The 13848-nt window shown below is 55.4% G+C and overlaps 1 protein-coding gene across 11 annotated transcripts in view; it reads right to left on the reverse strand.

Annotated features, from left to right (window-relative positions):
* POU2F2 (POU class 2 homeobox 2) overlaps positions 1-13848 on the reverse strand; it is a 75543-nt gene that overhangs the window by 31742 nt on the left and 29953 nt on the right. For 8 of the 11 annotated variants that reach the window (XM_067018240.1, XM_067018235.1, XM_067018234.1 and 5 more), the window contains exon 1: positions 880-947. The exons of 2 other annotated variants lie outside the window; for them this stretch is intronic. In XM_067018240.1, coding sequence (XP_066874341.1) covers positions 880-946 — 67 coding nt within the window. In that variant the 5' untranslated portion in view covers position 947. Of the gene's footprint in view, positions 1-879; positions 963-13848 lie in introns of those variants that run through there. One more of the 11 variants, XM_067018238.1, reaches the window with a different exon arrangement.

Genomic DNA, 13848 nt, shown 5'->3' on the forward strand with positions numbered 1-13848 from the left:
TGCCGAGCTCCAGGCCCCGTGTTAAGCATTTACCTATTACCTCACTTAACTCTCCCATCAGCGCCGCGGAGAGACAACTATCATCACACAGAGATGGACACATTATGTCAAATGAGCCAACAAATACAAATCGCTTTGCGCGGTGCTTCGCGCACGACGTTCACTCAGTCGACTGACACTTGGTGGATGAGGCAGCTCATGAGCACACAAACACGTCATAAATTTTCAGGCAGTGTTAAGTGCCATGAAGAAAAGATAAAGCAGGGTGAAGGGGCTCAGAATGGCGGGGTTGGTTGGCGGTTTAGACGGGGCAGGCAGGGAAGGCCACCCCGAGGAGGGGACGGCTCAGGCGAACGAAGTGAGGAAGTGAACCAAGAGAGCATTGCCAAGGCTACCACCCCCATAATGACACACACAGGAGCCCTTCGCACACGGGACACCTGACAGTCGCACACAGAAGCCTCGGAGCTACCGCGCACACGCACAGACACAGACGCACACACTCAAAGGTCCAGCAACTCAGCCGTCCAGCCCCTGTGCAGTCCGTCCCTCCCCCAGGATCACTCATGTCGCCCACCCACCGGCCCTCTGTACAGGAGCTTGCTACCGACACCTGGCTCCATCCTCCTCCCCCAGACCCCTCAGAACAGGTCGGAGGCCCCCCTGGCGCCCACTCCCCCCCCCCACCCCGCCCCGTGCGGATGTGAAAGGGGAGGGGAAAGAGGAGCTGGAGGTGGGAACCCAGGATGGGAAGAGGAGGCAGCTGCTGAGGTACAGAGTCAAAGGGCAAAGGAGACAGCTGAAGAGGAGGGGCAGGGCCTGCCGGCAACCGGCCGGTAGGACGAGCCCCACCGTGCTGCCAGTGCTTGGGCCCCTTACCTGGAGCCCCCATGCTGGAGTGAACCATGCTGCCTGCCCCGCAGGGCTGGGGGGACGACTGTGCCATCTCCCCGCCCTCTCTGGGGGCCAAGCCCTCTCCGCCGGAAGTCACCCAGGGAGGAAACCACAGGGCCCGCCCCCTTCGGAAGGTCAAATACCCGTGCCCGAAGGCCCACCCCAGCAGGCAGCGGACCCCAAATCATGTGTGTGTGTTGGGGAATTGAGGGTAGTGGCGCAGAGTGCAAGCAGGCCGGAAGAGCTGACTCCTACGGCTGGGCCCCCAGAAGGTGCCCCTAGCCCCTGTGCCACCTCCACCTCGCCAACACCTCTGGAGCAGGGCATGTGGGTCTGGGGGAGAAGGTGGACCCATAACAACACCACTAAAATACTGGCTAGGAGTTTTGGGTGGGGGGAGGGGGGCTTTCCCAATGCTAGGCCCCCGGCACCTCGCATTTAACAGGCATCATCTCTGGAGGCGCTCATTATTTGCCCCATTTTACAGACAAAAAGACTGAGGACCAGAGAAGTGAGGTGGTCTCCCCAAGGGCCCAGAGCCAAGAAACGCTGAAGCCAAGAAGCAGGGCAGCAGGAGGTGTTCGCGATAGGCTTCCGCAGGCTGTGGGGAGTTGGGAACCCAGCCGTGCATCTGCCCGCAGGTGAGGCGTCCGGGGCCACCACTAGGAGAATCGGTACCCGTGGACAGTGGTAGGACCGGCGGCAGGTCCGGGCCTTGCCCTGGAGCAGCAAGAGGCTTGCCAGGGGGCAAATGCGGACGCCGTAGGTGGCTGGGGCGGAGGGAAGTACGCGGTCCCGGGGCTGCTGGCTGGCCCGTCGCGCTGCGGCGCTCCCGGACCAGCTGTTCCCTCCGCGCCCGCCAGAGGGCGGCAGCGCCCAGCCAATGGGCCAGAGGGCGGGGCCGGCTGCGGAGGAGGGAGCCCCTCCCGCCGCTCCCAGTCCCCTTCCCCGCCCCCGCGCGCACACCTGCGAGGGTCACACAAAGGCGCCGGACTCCCGGCCCACGGCGGCGCAGACAAAGACGCGGCCGAGCCCGCTGCCCTCTTCCTCCTCCCCGCGCCCGGTCCGAGGCTGCAGGGCCGCCTGGAGCCTCCAAACAACCCACCTGCCCGCTGCGGGCCCTGCAGGACTCGCTGCGCCCCACGCTGAGGGACCCCCCAAACCACGCGCGCGCACACGGACGCCTGGACTCTCATACACACGCTCAAGTATTTCTACACATGGACCCCAGCACTTCACACACACGTGTGCACATCCAGGCACACGGGAACAGTCCTCTGCGCACAGGCCCTAACACCAACGCTTCTCACCAACACTCCCGTGTACAGATCCCCCTCCTGCGCTCCGTCACGCGGACACACGGGCACAAGGACACATCTACCCAAGGGTACCCAGGCACACCTCCTGGCCATGTGTGCCCACATTCACACCCACGCACACTCACGCACGATATAACACACAGGCAGACCTTCGTGAGTGCCTTTCTGCCTGTACACGGGCCCTGTGCACACAGACACGCCCAGGCAGGCAGACCCAGTCCACGGGAATGACCGTGGTCCTCACATCTGCACACAGAGGGGGCACTTCCCCCTCTAGCTACACTCCACAAGATTCCATATTGTAAAGGCCATTTCACTGAGGAGATCCAGAAACCAACCATACAGCATCAGCTGGGCTCCAACTCAGACCTCCTGCCTCCTGGTCCACCTCTTTCCCACCAAAACACCCCCGTGCTCCACCCTAGACATCAGCATCATCCATGTCAGGAGCGAGCTTTGAGACATAACCCAAAGCAGGGAGCGAAGCACCACCCGTTTCCGGTGCTGTCCTCCCAGGTCTATAGCTGAGTGGCAGAGCTGCCGAAAGCCATACACGCTTCCCCGTGGGGTGAAATCGCCCCCCCCCTTCTTGCCTCCCATGCTGGCTCCACTATTATCACCTCTGGCAGACCAGAACTGAGTCCCTGAGCTGGAGTCAGGGCATCTTGAAGAAGAATGGGCCTGAGACTTCCACCTGCCCAAGAGAGGCCAGAGGGGCAGAGTCTGGGCCACACTGGGTGGGTAGGGCCTGGCAGCCAGGAACGGGGAGGCCTGGGCAGGAGACATGGTGGCCTCTCAGCTGGAGAAGAAGCCTCAGGCCATGCTGAGCAAGGCGGGTAGGGCCTGGGAGCTGGGGAGCAGCGGGGGGGCCACTGGGGGTGCAGGGAGCCCGGGAGGGAGGCGGCACAGGGGAGGCCAGGCTGGGCTCAGGGCTGAGCGGTAATTAAAGGAGACGTAGGGGGCTCCCCAGGGCCAGCGGGGCTGGTAACTGACACACGGGCCCCATTGCTCCGCTCATATTTCTCACCGGATCGATACGTTTGACTCCCGACAAGACAATAATCGCTTGTACGCGGCCAGCGAGTCGATCAAATACATTATTAGAGCGAGGTCCCCTGGGGGCCCGGTGGGGAGTGGTGGGGGGGAGCAGCCAGCCCACCGGGGACAGCAGAGTGGGATTCTTCACCCCTCAGGGCCCCCAGCCATGGCCTCTTCCTCTCGGCCGCCCCTGGGGACCCTCTCTGTGGCTTGGTTCCTCAGCCTCTTTCTGCATCCGGCGGTGTCTGGCGATCTCTCCACTCAGCCCCCCGGCTGCATCCCCACTCTACGTGGGGACACAAGCAGTGTTTCCCCAAAGTGCTGCCTCATCTGTAGGGCTGCAGCATGTAGGAGCTCAGAGAGGCCCCTCAGACCCCCAGCTTGGCAGGAGGTAAGGAGACTGGGTTGCCTGTGAGTCGACAACTGGGCCAGAAGATGAACTTGAGCCTAAAGTTCATTGACATCAACCTCCCTTTGCATCTTAGCAGTCGGCCTTCAGCAGAGCTCAGGTGAGGGCAGCCTCTGGGGAGTAGGGGGGTCGGGGAAAGCTGGCTTAGGGACCCAGACACGCAGGAAAGCGGGATGAGGGGTGGCAGACAGACACACAGACGAAAATATATCTGGCTGGTCCTACAGCAGGGCCATGCAATCCTCCAACAGGCCTCTGATACTGTGGAAGCAAACCCAGCCTGGCCTGCCCTGGCACTGCTTGCCCACCTCTTCCTGACTTCTGGGCTCGAGCCTTCACTTTCTGTTTACACCCCTGCTTCGTCCTCAGCCCCGCCCTCAGAACTGCTTCTCCGGTGGCCCTAAGTCAAGACCGAAAGCTATAAGCACCCGATGTGCTGCTTAGGAGCACCCAGCATCCAGGGACTGAAAATGCCGCTTCTTCTCCATCGTCTCCGTCATCATCAAAAGCAGCAGCATCACTGTCTATTCCGTGCTAGTTGGGCCGGTACATTATATCTAATCCTCACGACAATCTGAGGAAGTACGGTCTATTATTATTCCCCTTCTATTGACAAATTAGAGCGTGCAGTCAGGAGTCAAACCCCGCCCTGTCTTCCCCACAGCTTGCTCTTTCTCCACTCTGCCACGGGTCTCCTTAGAGCTTTTTTTTTTAATATATATATATATATATATATATATATATATATATAATTTTTTTAATTTTTAAAAAATATTTATTTATTTTTGGCTGTGTTGGGTCTTCGTTTCTGTGCGAGGGTCTTTCTCTAGTTGTGGCGAGCGGGGGCTACTCTTCATTGCGGTGCGCGGGCTTCTCATTGCGGTGGCTTCTCTTGTTGTGGAGCACGGGCTCTAGGCACGTGGGCTTCAGTAGTTGTGGCACTCAGGCTCAGTAGTTGTGGCTCGCGGGCTCTAGAGCTCAGGCTCAGTAGTTGTGGCGCGTGGGCTTAGTTGCTCCGCGGCATGTGGGATCTTCCCAGACCAGGGCTCGAACCCGTGTCCCCTGCATCGGCAGGCGGATTCTCAGCCACGGCGCCACCAGGGAAGGCTGCCTTAGAGCTTTGAATGCTCTGCATCCTCCATTGGACAGCCGGCAGCCACTCCCTGCTCACTCGGGAACACCAGAGTCTCCTCACAGCCCACAGCCCAACTCCCACAGCCCTTAGAGCCTGTTCTTGGTATTCAGCAATGTGTTGGACCTCTGATCCACCAGTTCCTGGCTGAAGGTGGGCCAACCCTTCCCTATTTCTTTCAATTCAAACATCTCCTACGTGTCCCTTATTGCCAAGCCGTGGGCTGGGAGCTGAGGACCTAGAGATGAGCTGGATCTGACACACACCTGCCCTCAAGGAGCTCACACTCCAAGGGGAAGACTGGAGTTGATGAAAGTTTTCTGAGATTCCATCACTGGCTCAGTAAACATCCGAAAAACTCTAGTCAAGGGTGAAGCCCAAGACATAGAAGGGCCTTTCCTGCTATAGAAAGATGGGGAGGACTCAAGCTTGGATGAGAAAGATCCAGGCAGGGTGCCATACATCCGACTTGACGCTGGACTTGATGTTGTAGGTGGAAGGGTTTTCAGCAGAAAGAGTCTGTGTAAGGGAGATCCACCGGGTACTGGTGTGAGACCAGGCTGGTGGGAAGGAGCCGGAGGCAGGATGAGCCGAGGGGAGGCTGCACAGTGGTCCAGAAAATAGGAGAGAATGGGGCCATGAGGATGCAGGTGAGAGCACCAATTCAAGTGAGAGTCTAGAGAACTTTAGTGAATCTGCAAGTGGGCAGCTGAGCGGGGTGTCTTGGTGGGCGCTCAGGCCATCACTGTTGGACAGCAGGATCGGGAGCAGAGTAAGGGAAGATACTTAGGTCAGTGCCGGCGGGAAAGATCAGCGAGGTCTGTGGACCAGGAAGCCAGCAGATCTGAATAAATTCACACTGACAGAAACACTCCTCATGCATCTCCTGCCCACCACCAGTTTCCCAGGCCCACCAGAAATCCCAGGAATTCACCTCAAGCAAGAAGGAATCAAGAAGCATCACGGTACGGCTCAAAGAAGGTAAAAATCAGAAGACCAACCAGGTCCTCACACTGAAACCGGCCATTTGGTGACCTAGGGCCAGCCCTCTGCACTGTCTGGACCTCAGTTTCCGTATCTAAAAGGGGGAGGTGGGGGCTTCCCCGGTGGCGCAGCGGTTGAGAGTCCGCCTGCCGATGCAGGGGACACGGGTTCGTGCCCCGGTCTGGGAGGATCCCACGTGCCGCGGAGCGGCTGGGCCCGTGAGCCGTGGCCGCTGAGCCTGTGCGTCCGGAGCCTGCGCTCCGCAACGGGAGAGGCCACAGCGGTGAGAGGCCCACGTACCGCAAAAAATAAAAATAAAAAAAAATAAAAGTGGGAGGTGGGCTTGGAGGAGCACTCGAAGACTTCTTCCAGCGCTAACATTCTGGGGCTTGAAAGAAACAAGAACACAAGATGGACTGCTGGATCCACTAAAGGCCACGGCACACAGCTAGACTGAGGCAGACCCAGCGTCTCTCTGACCCCAAAGCCTGTGCCTGAACTGCCCTGCTGGGCTTGCTGCCCCTCACCTTGGCTTGTATGCATCTCAGACTGCAGGTTGTCGGAGAACAGGGTCCTTGGCCTCATCACCACAAACCCACCAGGGCATCCGAAGAAGCCAAAGAAGAAGGTGGCTGGCCCTGGGCCTCCCCTGATGAGGCTCTGCCCCTCAGCACACGAGCCGCCACCCACCCCCAGGCCGCACGCTCGTCTCCAGCCCAGATCTCCGGCTCACCCAGCACCACCTCTGCAGGCTCACGGCCACTTCTGTCCTCCCAGCGCAGGGAGCTGTCCAAAGGCTGAAATGCAAGAGCCCTCACCGTGGTCCAGAAGCCCTCCAGTAACTTCCCTGCAGCCTCCAGGAAAGCCCAGCCCCCTCACCATGGCCTCCAGTCCCCTGCAGGACGTCACCTCTCCCTACGAGAGCACGATGCGCCAGCCACACAGGAGAAGGCCAAGTCCGCCCCCATCTTGGGGCCCTTGGCCTTGCTGACTCCTCCCCTGGAACACTGTTCCCTATCTCGTCCCTTTCCTCTGATCCTTCAGGACTTAGTTCAAAGGCTGCGTCCTCTGAGAGGCCCTCCCTTAGCCACTCTCCACGCCAACAGCCAGTTTCACTTTCTTCGTAGCTCTCTCTGGAACTCAGCTACTGTCGACTTGCTTTACTGTCTGTCTCCCCCTCTGAACTGTAAGCCCTCTGAAAGCAGTCCTTTTGTGTCTTGTTTCCTGTGGTATTCCCTTCTGAAATCATGCCTGGCACAGACTAGGTGCTTGAATCCTATTTGTGTGTTTTTTAAAAATCTGTATTTACTTATTTATTTTGGGGGGTGCAGCATGCAGGATCGCAGTTCCCTGGCCAGGGATTGAACCCAGGCCCCCTGCAGTGGAAGCGCAAAGCCCTAACCACTGGACCGCCAGGGAATTTCCAAATCCTATTTGTTGAAATGAATAGATCCTTCCAGGCTCCCACAGCCCACAGAATGAAACCCAAGGCTGGCTTTCCAAGCTCAAGTGGATGCAGGCCTCTGCCGACCTCCACAGGCATATTGCCCCCAGAGCTCACCCTCTTCCTCTGTTCAACAACTTGGGTTCCCCTACGTGCCCATCCTCCATGCTTCCTGTGTTTGCCACCTCTACTGTACTCACCGTTACTGCCCCTGCTCAAATCTCCCCTCCCTGGAAGCCTTTTCTGGCTCCACCGGAGGCCCAATGAACAGTAATGGCCTCAGTCTTCCCACAGCTCAGGCAGCATCCTGGGCTTAGCACTAATCATACTGCATTGAAATTCCTTCCCAGTGAGGCTGCCCCCACAGGGCAGGGCTGGAGGGCAAGGTGGGGTCTGATTCATTTTTGTGGAGTGGAGCCCAGCACTGGTCTGCATATAGGCCCAGTTGAATGAGGACATCTGCCCCACAGACAGTGATATCTGTATAGGTGTATATAAGCACTGATCTGGGAGTCAAACATCTGAGAGTTTGGAAACTGGTTCCACCATTCACTTGCTGTGTGACCCTGGGCAAGTGACTTCACCTCTCTGAGCCTCATGCTCCTCATCTGTGAAATGGGGGCAGTAACATGGGCTGATAGGAACTTCATTATTCTTTAAAAAAAAATAGTTCCCTGTGCTATACTGTAGGACCTTACTGTCATTAATCTTAAATATAATACTGACCACCATGCACAAGGAGTTCAAAAAGTTCACAAAGTGTTTATCACATCAAGGTCTGAGATAGAGAAAATCCGATGCCACCAATAGGACAGTGGCTAAATAAATTGTAGCAAAGTCATACTCAGGAATAGGACGTGATCATGAAGGATAATGGAACTGATCTATGGATAAAGGACATGGAAAGTTCTCCAAGACACTGCTGAATGAAAAGGCAAGTTGTAGAATGATTTATACAACTTAATATCATTTCTGTAAAACACATACCAAAACCACTATGTATTTTCTGTGGGTGCGCAGGTATTGACAAATGCAGAGGAAAAGGTCCGGAGGGTAACTAATTAATGGCAGCTACCTTTGGTGAGGGGACCAGGACTGGGAAAGCAGAAGGGACTCAAATGGGATTTTAACATTTTCTGTTATGCTTTTGGTTTTCAGAATGAGATTGTATTCAGGTTTTTTTTTGTTTGTTTTGTCTGCGTTGGGTCTTCGTTGCTGCACACGGGCTTTCTCTAGTTGCGGAGAGTGGAGGCTACGCTTCCTTGCGGTGCGCGGGCTTCTCATTGCAGTGGCTTCTCTTGTCGTGGAGCATGGGCTTTAGGCACACAGGCTTCAGTAGTTGCAGCACGCAGGCTCTAGAGTGCGTGAGCTTCAGTAGTTGTGGCTGGCGGGCTCTAGAGCGCAGGCTCAGTAGTTGTGATGCGTGGGCTTGGTTGCTCTGCGGCATGTGGGATCTTCCCGGACCAGGGATCGAACCCGTGTTCCCTGCATTGGCAGGCGGATTCTTCACCACTGCGCCACCAGGGAAGTTCCCTGTATTCAGTTTTTAATTAAAATTAGAATATATTAAGTGAGTTACAGGTAGCTAACTACAAAGAAAAGAAAAGGAATGATTAGCCTCCAAAGTGAGGACAGAGGTTACCTCCAGCAGGGAGGTAAGGATAGGGAAGGTTTGAAAAGGGTCACAGGGGTGGGGGGTTCCTGGGCTCTGGCTGCCTTCTTTATACAGACAGACGTAGGTTGTGATCGCACAGATGTTCACTTGATAAAGACTGATTCAAATGTACATTTATGACTCTTTCCTTTACAACTGTGCTTCCTGCAGGCAGAGGCCAATTCGCACGTGTTGCAGTATCATCTGCTCCCCACCCCCAATTCACGCCCAGAAGCCGATGTTAGTAAAAGGCTATGTTCGGCAGGGTGTGTCCCGGTTGCAAGAGCTCTGAGGGGGCCGAGGCCTCTGTCCAGGGTACTAACGGCCAAAGCCTGGGAAGCCTCAGGGAGACCAGCCAAATAAGACAGCTTCAAGAGCTTCCCTGGTGGCGCAGCGGTTGAGAGTCCACCTACCGATGCAGGGGACACGGGTTCGTGCCCCGGTCCGGGAAGATCCCACGTGCTGTGGGGCGGCTGGGCCCGTGAGCCACAACTACTGAGCCTGCGCGTCCGGAGCCTGTGCTCCGCAACGGGAGAGGCCACAGCAGTGAGAGGCCCGCGTACCGCAAAAAAAAAAAAAAAAAAAAAAGACAGCTTCAAGACCCCTTATCCTAATCGGGCCACTGCCCACCTCTAATATGTCACCTCCCAATGCTCCTCAACACTCCCTCACTTCCTCCAGGCTGGCTTTCCGTTCCTGCAGCCCAAGCCCAAGCTCTGATGTGACTCGGGACCTTGGCTCTTGCTCTTCCCGCTGGCCTGGTGCCATCTTTCCCCAGATATGCCCGTGGCGCGTGCCCTCACTTATTCCAGGAGCCCATTGACACGTCCTCTCCACACAGAAGTCTTTTTGATCATCTCACCTCACACAGCCTTCCCCCTCCTCATCGCTGTTCATCCTTTACCAGGTAGAATTTTCTTCCAGCACTTGTCACTAACATTCGAGTTTCCATGTGTTAATGTGCTTGTTTATCTTCCCATCTTCCCCCACTTGAATGTTCATGCTGGGAGGACATGTCTGTCCCGTTCGGTTTTATCCTCCTTTTTAAAAGGGCCGCAGGTGCACAAAATTGCATTAATCATAATCCCTGGCTCCCGTCGTACTCCCATCACTGGCCTGGGCAGAGCCCTCTTCCATGATTTATTTGTTTATTTATTTTATTTATTTTTAACAATGTGTTCACGTGAAGCCACCACTCGACATTCAGATTAGAACTGTGACAATAGTCACACTGATTGGTGCCTGACGTGTGCACCGCTGTGTCCCCTGGACCTGACACCTGGGAGAATCCGTTTGCTAAAGGAGAAGTTAAGGGGCACCATGCTAAAGGAAGATCACGGGAGCGCCCACCTGGCCTCACAAGCAGGTGGAGAAGAAATCAAAGGCCAGGCCCTCTGCTAAGCTCCCCTGTCCTCCCCGATGCCCCCACCCCCTGCTCAGCCTGGCCGAAGCCTCTTCAAGACGATTCAATCCTCCGACACCTGCACAGACGGCCCGCTGTGCCAGACCCTGTGCCAAGACATGGGGACACCAGGCAAATCAGCCTTGGCCACGCCCTTGAGGATTTTCAAACCTCTCTGCACTCCTCCTCCCCCCCCCCCGGCTCCTTGATGGTCCCACGATTATCATAAGTTATCAGAGCAGCTAGCCGGCACCTGCTCTGTGTAGCCACGTACTCTGTGCATCGTGTCTTGGCATCTTCCCAACGATCCAATTAAGCAGGTGCTGTTACTATCCCCCCGCTCTTCAGAGGCGCACCCTGACGTGGGTCAGAGCCAGCAGGTCGATTCCAGAGCCCAGCTCTCCTTACCACCAGGCACACTGCCTGTGTTACACTAATCGTATGCATCCCCTCGAAAATTCGAGCGGTCCTGGGCCGCCTGCATCTCTGCAAAAGCAACTGAGGATGATGGAAAAGGTGTCAACTTTGAAGTCACATAACAGGTGGTTAGGTCCCATCCGCAGGGCTCAGTGAGGCATGGGGGGCGGGGCAGGGGTGTCATGTGGCCCAGGTGTTATATTCGTGAAGGGCCTCATTAAATGAGAGGTGCATTTTTGATTTTACAGTTGGGTGCCACTGCCAGACCATATCACCTGTAGGATGCTCTGAATTTTGTTTTAATAAATCCTGCAATGACCTTGTAAATATCAGTCAGTGTGGCATTTTGTTGTCGTCGTTGCTTAGAGCACAGCCTGTAACTCCATTTTGGCCTTCTTTCATTCTTAGCATACTGGGAGGCTCACAAATGAGAAGTGGCCTGGCCTCTCTTAGCCTCTGTGGAGCCTGCTGAGTCCTTGCTGTGTGACTTCAAGCAAGCCACTCAACCTCTCTGTGCCTCTTCCGGAATTGTGCAGTCTCTGGGTAACATCCGCAGAGGGCCCTGTTCCCCTAACATTTATTCAGAGGAGTTTAACTTGACAGAATCAGGTTGACTCAGACCATATGAGACACAGTCCCTGCCATGATGGAAGCAAACTCTGAGCTCTGGACACTTGAAAGAAAGTGAGGGCTCTCGGGAGAAGGGTAGGTTTTTGGTGTGATAACCATTTACTGAGATGGCGACAAGCTCCTGGAAGAGCTCAGGGACAGGGAATCTAGAGTTCTGCTTTAGATAATTAAAGGAGAAGCCCTGAACGATGGTTAGAAACACTTTGCATGCATCTTTTCATTGAATGTCCTCCACACTCGACAAGAGGACAATTGTCACCATGCCCATTTCACAGATGAAAGAACGGATGCTCTGCAAGTTTGAATCATTTGCCTGGGACCCCACAGATGGAACCAGGATTAGCATCCAGGCAAGCGGACTCCACTTCAACCCCAGACCCCTGTGGGCCTCTTCCCTTTGGCTCAGCAGGAAACCCTGGACTTGGACCTGGGCTTGCCGCCTGAGACATTCACGTGCCTCCCATCCCTGACCCATGATGGCCTCCTGCCGATATGAACCGTTCCCTAAAAGCTTTCACATTGCTGGCCCACCTTGAGTCACAGCAAGTCTGGGCTGCACACTGAACGGTGTCCTCGGGGCCCTGGTCCCTTCTCCAAGCTCACATACCTTCAGACCCGCTCGCTCCCTGCTTACCTCCTTCGTGGAGCCTCTCCAGGAAAGGCCTCTCCCTTACCTTCACGCATGACCTCTTTCTGACAATGGAGTTCTCCTCAGTGCCAAAAAAAAACACCAGGCACTTTGAGGTTTGTGTGGAGAACACCAAATAGATAGAATCCAGGGCTCTGCCTCCCAGAGATTTCCCCAGAGGCAAAGCAGCACCTGTCCGGTGAGGGGAAATGCCAGGTGTGTGCAGGGTCAGACCCTCACTCTACCTGACCAGCTGCGTGACCTTGGATTGGCAACCCCACTTCTCCGAGCCTTGATATGGGCACAATTCCAAAGGTTCTCCCCGATTCCTCCACTCCCCAGGCCACCACCATCTCTGGCCCCAGTGACATCAGCAGCCTCCTCCCTGCAGGTCTCTGGGCTTCCACGCCCGACCCTGAGAGTCTCGTCTGCTCCCCACACCCAGAGAGGGTCTTTCTGAAACTTAATCAGGCTGTGTCCCTCCCTTGCTTCAGACTTTTCAGGGGCCTCCCCGCTTTGGGGAATAAAATCCAAACCCCTCAGTCCAGGAACTCCCTGGCGGTCCGGTGGTTAGGACTCCGCGCTTTCACTGCCGAGGGCTCGGGTTCAATCCCTGGTCAGGGAACTAGGATCCCGCAAGCCGCACAGCGGCCCAAAAAACAAAAACAAACCCCTTAATCCAGCCTACAGAGTCCTGTGTGATCTGGCCTCTGCTGACAGGTCTCCTCTCTTCCCCCCACCACTCTCCCCTTCACCTGCCCTGCTCTAAGCCTCGCCGCCTCCTCAAACCAAGTTCTTTCCTACCCCAGGCCCTTTGCATGTGCCGGTCCCTCTGCCTCAAATGCTCCCTGCCTGGTTAAATCCTACTCATCTTTCAGGGCTCAGCTTAAATGTCTTTCCCTCTCTGTGCTGGCTCCCTATTCTTGTCTCTCCTTTAGGGAACTTGATCGCAATTTCTGATTTTGCATTTAATCGATATTTACACTTAAAGATCTGCATCCCCTCTTAGTTTGTCAGCTCCGTGGACATCAGCTGTGCCAGTTTTGTTCACTTCTTTACCTCCAGTGCCCAATACAGGGGCCGGCACATAGCAAGTGCTCAGACAGATGGATTGTTTATGGGGACAAGGACCCGAGACAGAGGACTTGAGTCTTCTGAGCCTCAGTTTCCACTTCTGTCAAATCAAGATAATAATGCCTCAGGACTTCCCTGGCGGCGCAGTGGATAAGACTCCGCGCTCCCAGTGCAGGGGGCCTGGATTCGATCCCTGGTCAGGGACCTAGATCCCACATGCATGCTGCAACTAAGAGTTCGCATGCGACAACTAAGGAGCCCATGCGCAACAACTAAGGAGCCCCCCTGCTGCAACTAACACCCAGTGCAACCAAATAAGTAAATAAATAAATATTAAAGAAAAAAAAAGATAATAATGCCTTCCTTACAGGTAGCGGGGTGGTGAGGATCCCAAGAGACGATGAATATTGACGGTGCTTTGGGGAAAATGCTCTTCAAATATAAAAGCTCGCAAGAGCTGGAACCTCAAGGATGGGCCAGAATCAGAGAAGAACAAGAGAGGAGGGCGTGGCCATTTGTCAAGTAACTTTATCTGCCAGACATTTTACGTCTCCTTGTTCACTGTCTCCTATGAGATGGTGGCACTGACCCAGAGGAGGAAATCAAAGTTCAGAGAGGAGAAACCACCTTCCCACAGCGTCACAGCAAGTCCGTGACAGAGCTGGGATTTGAACCCCTCACAGAGAGGCAGTCACGTTTCTCACGCACCTCCAACAAAACTTGACCCCTTGCAGTGTTTTTTTTTTTTTTTTTTTTCCCATGCCGAGTGGCACGCGGGATCCCAACCAGGGATCGAACCCGTGCCCCCGTAGTGGAAGCACGG

Source organism: Kogia breviceps, chromosome 18 (assembly GCF_026419965.1).
Source record: "Kogia breviceps isolate mKogBre1 chromosome 18, mKogBre1 haplotype 1, whole genome shotgun sequence".
NCBI lineage: Eukaryota > Metazoa > Chordata > Mammalia > Artiodactyla > Physeteridae > Kogia > Kogia breviceps.